Raw genomic sequence first — 9,707 nt, 5'->3', positions numbered from 1 at the left:
AACTGTAATTAATGTTTTCTGATAGGCATGCAACACAGCATTGAAAGCAAAATTATCCAGTTTAAAATTATCCACTAAAATTATCCACTTTAAAAAAGGAATATGGTTACAGAGTAAGTAAATGCTTAAAACATTGTGTAAATGTTTTACAGTAACTATTAAACCCAAGGCCATATATTTTCATTATTACTATCTTTCTGTATGTTATTTGAAAACATTGAAAAGCGTTTGAATATGTGTTCTTCATGTATTTGTCAGTAAGTAGCTTTTTGTCACTTGCTTCTTGCATTAAAAATATGCTTGTAAAGAGTTTCATCACCTTTTCACTGTAAATCTATATCCCTTCATATGCAAGAACTGTGTATGTTTAGATTTTAAGTAAGAGCAAATTGCACTACATGCTTTGAGGGGAAACAAATTTTAAGTGATTTAAAACAATGTTTCTTATCTAATAATGCCCAAGTCTTATTTATGTCTCTCTGTCCATACTATAAGGAAATAACGACCAAGAATACAACCGCAGATTTAAACTAATATGAAACAAAAAAGAAAGAGCAAAAAAGATAGGCTGCAGAGTGACAAGACCTTCTCCCCTCAATGCCAGTAAGGTTCTAGCTCTGAGCATGCTCAGACACATGGGAGGCACCGAAGTTACTATGTCAGAACTCCTTCAGAGGTATAAGGAGGATACATCTAACACTTCAATTGCTGAAAACCTATTGTTATTTTTCTGGTATTAAACATCTCTTCAGCCTCAGACTGATTGCAATGTTCCTTCTACTTCATTTCATCATCCTGATCGATGTCAAAGGTAAGTCTGCTACTTTCTCGCTTAAATGAGTGCAATTCCAAAAGAATAGAAAATAGACTATTTCTATTTAGTTCTAGCATATTTATAATAGACTCATTGCAGCGTTTGAGAAACAGACACCCAGTTTACATTGTCATTGTCATCACCACTAATTGCTTGTAGTCCCATCCTAGCAATTTCTAGCAGCAACAAATTTTTCATGGGAACTTGCTTTTATACGTTATTAAAATTGTAAGTAAAACATTTTTTTAAAACCAATGTGTAATATATCAATTATAATGGCGAAAATAGTTCTTAGTATTTGTAAAACAAAAAAAAAAAACAAGCATGACAAATTAAAAAATTAAAATTTTGCCTTATGAAATTTCAACCTGTTGAAATATCTTCATAAAATGTATGTAATTGTTAGTTGCTATGTTTCGTTGTTAACATAGCTGAACTGGGAACTGCCCCCCCCCCCACCAAAAAAAAAAAAAAAAAAAAAAAAACAAAGAAAGAAAGAAGGAAAAGAAAAAGCCACAAATCTAAAAATCAGAATCTCTCCCTTAGAGCAAACCTATGTAAAATAAAATCATTACAAATGTACAAAAGGACTCTCCTTACTGGTTTTGATTTTTAAACATTTTTATTTCATCCATATTTATAACTTGGCATTTTTCTTAGGAAAAAAATTAATATTCACCTGGTTTTAAAGAAAAATATACCCTTGTTTTATTGTGAGCTTGTACACTTGTATCTATTTATTATATCCAAAGCATGTTGGGTTTATTATTATTCAAAATGTGTCTAAGTTCCTAGTCTTTCTTAAAGAATTTTGATAAACTTCTGAGAATAAGAGTTAGAATTTGAAATTATTTTTGTTTTCTGAGAAATTGGTTTTAGGTTTCTAAAATACTCAGTTTTCATTAAATGAACTCAATTGAGTATTTTTAATCCTGAAATAAAATGCAGTTATTTATGAACAATTATTTACAAACTTCTAACAAATAGAAGATTTTTAAAGTATTTCAATTTCAGTTTGAATTTGAAATACTAAAATTTTCTTCAGATTATTTTAAAGTATTATCCTAATACAGTTAGCATGATTTTTATTTTGCATTTTAATCTCCTTTACATAAAAATTTAAGTTATCATTTAAGTGTTGCTTTATGTGTTTCTTAAAGACAAGGAATATATGAACTCACTTGACATGAAATACGTTTGTGGAGAGCAGTCTATTTCTTTGATTTAGGGTCTTCCTTCAATTTATATCCTATGCATATCTGTAATATTAAATTTTATATGATTTTTAAGAATAAAAGTTAAAAAGAAGGTTCTTGGATCCAATACACTTTGTAGAGGTAATCTGTACCCTTAATTCTTTACTGTACAGGAATTGCAATATAGTTAACCAGTTTTAGTAAAATATATGGCATAAAATATATATGGTATAAAGGATATGTATAAAACATAAAGGATAGTATTGCTTGTGGTAATACATTTAATTAACTTTGTGAACAAAATTTTTATGAGATGAAAAACATCTATTACTGAAATAATGTTTTAAGATTTACCATAATGTAGTGGTGTTCTTTAAACTAAGAAAGAAAGGAAAGAAATTTTAAACAGATGATTTGGGTTTATTTCTAAGCAAAGGCCATGTTTCAGATCCACAGTCCAACCTGATAAATATTTTCATTGTAATTCCTCGGAAATTTTTATTTTCCAATTTACCTTTCATTTCAATTGCTAATTTAACCCTTTCTTTTTAACATTATTTTCAAAGCTAGACATGTTAATCCTTTGATATCTTATTCCTATTTATAAAGATAATAATCATTTGCTATATAATGAGTGGAAGTTTTTCACAATAAAATTATAGACAGTTAAAGTAGTTTGGCTATAATAAAGAAAAGTCATCCGGAATTATGTAAGAGCACAGATTGCTTCTTAAATTTACATAAATATTTGTCATAATTTTTTAGGTCAGACCTAAACAAAAGGAAAAGGCAGACATTATGTTTTACCTTTTCTCTTCTGGCCATCATCACCCTTGAGTGTCTAAGGGATTAGTGATATTGGCTAACAAGCTACAGACATTAACAGACGAGTAAAGATAACATATCTTATGATAACTTCGTACATGTATTTTATCATCAATTTATTCACTGGGTATCCTTGTTAATCAGACTCAAGCCACCTTCTCCCCAACGAGTTTTTTGTGGATTAATTACGGATAATATTACAAACTGAAAACATGGGCTTATATGGGAAATTAAAAGCATAAAGTGCCCACAATGCTACTGGGTAACTCTAGGTTGCTAGCTACTCCAAAAATTTGCTAACCTTCAAAAAATGAAGTCATTGAAAACAGGGGCCTAACATTTTGAAGTGAGCAGTATTTGACTGCCCCCTAATGGACAAGTTCAAAGCTCGCGTTGGATGCTCCTTTTTCTAAGAAATGTCGCTTCTAATTGGTTGCTGTCACTTGAGAAAAGGTTTTCCAACTAAATTTTAATTTCACACAATTACATCATGCTGCTGGTAGCTGTGAAAATCTATTATATTGCAGGCCAGCCATACAGAGAGGCTACATGGGCACCACTAATGAAAAAGAAACTTACCTGAATGGAGCCCTCTGTGAGGAAGACAGAAAATATCAGAAAACCAGAAGCGAAAGCTATTTGAGATGTGTTCTCTCTAAAGGCACTAACCAAATACATCTTGCAACAGATGTTTATTCATTTGTTTATCTTATGGTAAATAAATATGACCAGGTATATCAAGAGTTTTAAGGACTCTTACTTGAACTAACAAAATTGGCTGTCTCCTGAATTTTAGAGACAAAATTGGTTTGCCTTCAAATCAGTTAGTTTTGAAAAATGGCACACTTTTGTCCTAGAAAACTGTAGCCTGAATAAAATTCAACTAATTAGAATAGTTTTTGTGTCCATAATTATATAATGATAAACGCACAGCATTTTTAGGAACGTATGTATATCTTAAATATATACGTTTAAGAACCTATTACTTGTTTGGTAAACATATAACTTAACATTTATCAGAAAAAATTAATGTGCTTGTTTTACATGAGAAATAGTAGGGAATTATCTGGAAACAAAAAATACACCTGTCTTCTCTGCTTTATTCACACACATCAATTTCTCACCCCACACTTCCAATCATTGAGTACATCTGGATGAAAACTATGTCTGCTGGGTGCCTGGGTTGCTCAGTCACTTAAGCATCTGACTTGGGCTTAGGTCATGATCTCATGGTTCATGAGTTCAGGCCCCAAGCTGACAGCTGAACTTGCTTCAGATCCTCTGTTCCCCTCTCTCTCTGCCCCTCCCTGTCTTGTGCGCTCTCTCTCTCCCTCTCTCAAAAATAAATAAACATGTAAAAATCCTTTTAAAATTAAGCTCAACTGTGTTAAATACCTCGGAACGTGCTCCCAAATCAAAATGCAATGGTTGCTTTAATGCTCGCGTGGTTCGGTAAACTTTTGAATGTTGTAAGATTAGAAAGGAATTGCAGTAGAAGAATTAACTTTATTACCAAGTAAAAAGCCTTTAAATAAATTCAGTGAGGTTGATACAATGATAGACCACTTGTCTTAGGTTACTCTTCCTTTGCACTCTTCTGGCTTCCATCCTTACCTCTTGTCCTCTTTAGGCCTCTCTCTTCCCCCTGAGTCCCCCACCCACCCACCTCCACCGGTGCTCCTTTCTTAGATTCATCTCCTGACACACTTAACTCCTTCTTCTCCTCCCCTTTGCACACATCTGTCTCAGACGCCCTCCCGGCCTCTCTGGCTGCTGTTTCTCCCTCTTACCTCCTCACTATGGTCTTTTCCAGGTTTCCTGGCCTCTGAGACCTCTTCTGTCTTGTCTTCCTGCCTCCACTTTTCAACTCTCTTACTCTTTGAGTGTTTACCTTCTCCAGCTCAAGCTTCATGCTTTTCCCATTTCATGCTCCCTAATTCCCATTTCTGCTCCACTTTGACCGTCAGCATCCGCCTCGTCATTTCCCCTTGGAATCCAACTGCCCCTCGGTTTCCTCCTTTCCCAGGTATTCCTCACCTTTGATGGCCTCTTGTCATTCTTGAGCTTCCTCTCCAGGTCTTCTTGTATCTGTCTTGTTCCTCTTGAGACCCTGGTCCCCTTTCTGTTATTTGTGTCTAGCCCCAGCGTCTCCCGGCCTGGCCAGCAGTCATCATTTCTGTTGCTCAGATTGCTAGAACATGTGTTCAAACACAAGCAAACATGTACTATATCTTGTTATAACTTCAACCCCACCTTGCACTCATTTTGGAGGTCCATGGTGATTTCTCCACAATTCTGAAATGCAGAGAGCTCCAAAAACTGAGAGTTTGAACTCTTTTGCCAAAAAAAAATGTGGTTAGAATTTACCAGAAACTATTTAAGGTCTTCACTTATAAATTTACTGCAAAATGTCATACGTTGTGATATATACACAGATATTAATGTGTTCGCTCATGTGATTTTGCCCTAGACCCAGCAGAGAATGTTATGTCATTTATAGCCTAAGTATCATTTAACTTTCTAAACCAAAACGAATGATAAATTCTGGAATACATTTCTCCAAACGGTTTCTGTTAAGGCGTTATAGATCTATACTAGCCATCACCCTATTCGGATTACCAGCTGTCTGTCCAACATTTTTCTCACCAGTGGTATATGACTATTTTCTTTGCTCAGGGAAGTTCTGTATTACCAAAATAAGTGTTCGATGAGAGAGAAAGAGAGAGATTATTTTAACGAATTCTCCCTTTCTGTGGTTCTGGTTCATTTTTTATTCAATTCGTTCAGATATTTTTAAAATGTCGGTGACTATATTTTCCATTCCAATAATTCCAACTGTATTTAAATCTGTCTGTTCTGGTTTTATAAACTTCCCTTCTTACTTCACGAAATTATTCCTCCCATTATTTCTTTGGAAAATAAATACAGATTTAAACCGCTTTTTAAAGCACTATCATCTAATTCCCCAGGTATGAATTCTCCCTTTTTTTTGGAGCCCTGCACCCTTTCATAAAGTCAGAGGGATTTTTTCCCCTGCACACCTCTGCCTTTGAGGGATCTCAGAATTGCTGCAATGTAGCCCATGGAAGTGTTCAGGTCTGAGCTGGAGTTTATGTTCAGGTTTCAGCGATTTTTACCTCGTGGGTGACCCAGTTCCAAATCTCGTCTGGTTTGCAAGGCACCGCTGCCGCTTCCACTGCTGACATGGGCAGGGTGATATCCAGTCCACAACCTTGGGGACGGAGCCATTTACATTCATCGCCTGGGGCTCAGCCCCAGCACACGCGTCTGCAGGTTCACACAGCTGCTGGCTGGGCTTTCACAGATGGGCTTGGTGCCCAATCCTCATGCTCAACCAGTCCCAGCTCCCTGCCCACCTTGGGGGGCCAGCTCCTCTCACTCCAGTGACTTTTTCTCTCTTCACGTACTGTGGAGAGTTCTCTCTGCTATGAGCTTGACGTTTTCATGAAGAAACACGATACCCATCTTTTTTGTGTCTATGGAAAAGAGTGTGTTGTGGGGAGCGTATTCGGAACTTGCTCACAACGGATCACCTTGATGCAGAAGCTCAGAAAAGAAGGTAGTTTCATTCTTTAGATTTCGCTTTATCAGACGTCGGACCCTAGTGGCCACACACCGGAGATTTGGAGTCGCCATACAGGTGTAAGGGATTCGGGGAGGGGAGGCAGCAGAGTGTGGCAAGGACGCTAGATTTAGGATCAGCGGAACTGTGTTCAAGTCACTGCCTTATCCTCACTGGCCTTTGGCCCTCAACATACCAAATAACCCCTTAGCCTCAGCCATATTGGTGTGATTGTTGGTTTCGAAGAACCATTTGTGATGACGTTAAAGAAATAGATTCTAGGATGCCACCCCCAGTAGATTCAACAGATCTAGGCTGGGCCACAGGGCTCTGCGCAGTATAGAAGCAACCCAGGTGTTCTGATAAACCTACCCTATGGATCGCATCTCTGGAAACACTGATATTACATTAGCACATCAAAATATAAGTAGGCTTGTTTCCTATAAGATATGCTCATTCCTTGCTAATTTTTTGTTCATATCAGGATGTTCATTGGGCTTACCTGCATTATTTTACATATTAATTCAACGTGAATTTTTTTTTCATTTTGAGGATAAGAACCAATTAAATATTTGGCAAGGGAATAGCTGAACATATGTTGTCTATCAATATACAGCCTCTTAATGGATAGTATGATTCAAGAAAGTATAATTAATATGCAAGTTTAGCTGTAAAGTAGTCAATGTTACCACTCCTTTTTTTTTTTTTTTTTTTGAAAGAAATCCTAAACCTATGATACAAGTGGCTAGGGAGACATCTCTTCTGATTTAGAGTAAGATCCTCTTTTTCATTCATCACCTGGCTTTCATTATCCACGACCACGTGGATACCCACGTCCACGTTTCATTATCCACGTCCAGCCAGTGGACACTGGGCTAGTCATTTGCCTGTAGGAGGACAAGAGTGCTATTTTAGGGACCTCTCCTCACTCCCTTCCTCCCCTCGTTTCACCCACCTCTCCGGGGTTTTTTTTTTAAATGTTTATTTATTTTTGAAAGAGAGAGCGCGCACAAGCAGGGGCGGGGCAGAGAAAGGGAGACAGAAGATCTGAAGCGGGTTCCACGCTGACAGCAGCGAGCCCGATGTGGGGCTCGAACTCCTGAACTGTAAGATCATGACCTGAGCTGAAGATGCACGCTCAACTGACTGAGCCACCCAGGCGGCCTTCTGTCTCTTAGTCACACGTTTGCCTGAGATTTTCTTTCTCAACCAGATAGGCTAAAAATAGTATATCTATTATTGTAGATATTTGTACTCTTAATTTTCTTTCATGTAAATTCATGAAATATAAGAAATTCAAAAGATATGGATTCACTTCCATTCTTGAGGGCCACTGCAAAGATATTCCCTCAAAAGTCTTAACTTCTGTGTGGGAGTGAGATGAGCGAGTCTTCAGGTAAACTTACTTATAGTTAAGAAAAGGATAATCCAGGCTGAGTGTTAGTGAAAAACTCTGTTTCCTCATTCAGAAACCATTCCTTTATGGCTGTTTCCCATTCCCCACTTACAAATGCCGCTCTTACTCTAATTAATGCTAAAATTATCTGCTTGGAAAAGTAAGTTGCCTTCACTAAGAGCACAGGGTTTTGCAAATGCAGTGTGATTTTTGTCCATTGTCTGAGTGAATTGCAAGAGTTTTGTAAAGAACAAAGCATGAGGAAATTACTCGTACTATAACCTGATTCCCAGACGTAGAGCATATACTGTAATAAGCCAAAGTGGACCACCTTACCCCAACATACATAGAATCTACCTGGAAATTAGGAGACACCGGACCATGTCTCCTCTTCCATGGTAGGTAACTTTAAGCAAAAATGCCAACATGATAAACCCCCTGAAGTATTGATAGTAGATAAATGAGAAAAGAGAAATGAACATAAAGCTTCTACATGCGCCTAACCCACATGGGTGGCATATGTACATGTACACTCAAGTTTGGCCTACACTTCTGACATGAAGTAGCTATGTGCCCCCCACCCCACATACAGGAATTTAGGGATATGTATGTAGTCCAGTTATGGAAACAACATGGCCGCCCCTGAAAATGATAATTCAGTTTGCATAGCAATTTTGAGGCATATAGTATGTGCTAAAAACTGAAAACTTTGTTAGGCAGTGAGAGACTCAAAACTGGTAAAGTAAGTTCCTCTCCATAAGAGGGGCACGATATACTACGGGATAAAGGAAGATATCTATAATAAAGTGTATATACATATATACATATATATATATACACTTTATTAGAGATATATAATATATATCTATATATAATATAGATATAAAAATATGTGTTATATTTTATAATCATAAAATCTCATAAATACTACAATAGGGATACGCGTAAGATGCTTTGGGAAAGTTCATACTTCGGAACAACTTTGGAGGGGATCCTGAAAGTTCTCACGGAAATGACTTTTGTAACGGGTGTGAAGAGTGAGGAAGTGAACCAGGAGAGAAATGGCATTTCAGAGGCAGAGAACAGCACAGGCTGAAGGAAGAGGCCTCAGTGTCTTATTACCTCAGAAGTCAGGGCCGCCGGGCGCCATGTTCCTGACAGAGTACGCAGCAATTCTAAAAAGTAAAGGAGAAGCGTCCTCTGCCTGTGCTTGATCTGAAACCGCGTTGAATGATTCAGTTTGCTCATTTGCAGCACTGTATTGTATGCCGCCGATAAATACGCCACACTTTTTATCTATCTTATGTTTCAAGGATGTTTGGGTGGTTTCCAGTTTGGGGCTGTTACGAAGAATGCTTCCGTGAGTATTCTTGTCTGAGTCTCTTGGTGCACATGTGCGTGCATTTCCGTGGGCACAAGCCTACAAGTCAAACTGCAGACTGGTCAGGTTTTTAAGGCTTCGACTTTACCAGACAATGCCAAAGGGCTTCCCAAAACAGTCGCTCCAAGGAACACCCTACTAGTGTGTGAGAGTTTGCACAGCCTCACATCCTCACCACATAGTTTATGATGGTGTTGTGTTTTTTTAGGTTTATTTATTTATTTGGGGGAGGGAGGGTCAGAGAGAGAGAGAGAAGGAGAGAATCCCAAGCAGGCTCCATGCGTAGTGCAGAGCCCCATACGGGGCTTGATCTCACAACCTCAAGATCATGAACCGAGCCAAAAACAAGAGTCCCATGCTTATCCAACTGAGCCACCCAGGTGCCCCAGTAGTTTTTGTTTTTGTTTTTTTTTAATTATAGCCATACTGGTAACCTGTAGTAATATTTCTTGTAGTTTTAATTTGCATTTCCCTGCTAACTAATTAGATTGAATATCTTTTTCAAATGTGTT

General features: G+C 37.5%; 1 protein-coding gene across 3 annotated transcripts in view; it reads left to right on the top strand.

The window, feature by feature from the left end:
- The first annotated feature begins 621 nt into the window (after window positions 1-621).
- RXFP2 (relaxin family peptide receptor 2) overlaps window positions 622-9,707 on the top strand; it is a 61,398-nt gene continuing 52,312 nt past the window's right edge. For 2 of the 3 annotated variants that reach the window (XM_053900524.1, XM_019447838.2), the window contains exon 1: window positions 657-811. In XM_053900524.1, the coding sequence (XP_053756499.1) occupies window positions 769-811 (43 nt within the window). In that variant the 5' untranslated portion in view covers window positions 657-768. Of the gene's footprint in view, window positions 812-9,707 lie in introns of all 3 variants that reach the window. The other variant, XM_019447834.2, reaches the window with a different exon arrangement.

Source organism: Panthera pardus, unplaced genomic scaffold (genome assembly GCF_024362965.1).
Source record: "Panthera pardus isolate Hobbes unplaced genomic scaffold, ASM2436296v1 HiC_scaffold_1, whole genome shotgun sequence".
Classification (NCBI taxonomy): Eukaryota; Metazoa; Chordata; class Mammalia; order Carnivora; family Felidae; genus Panthera; species Panthera pardus.
Note: the sequence above shows the minus strand (reverse complement) of the source record. Positions and strands in the feature narration are given on the sequence as shown.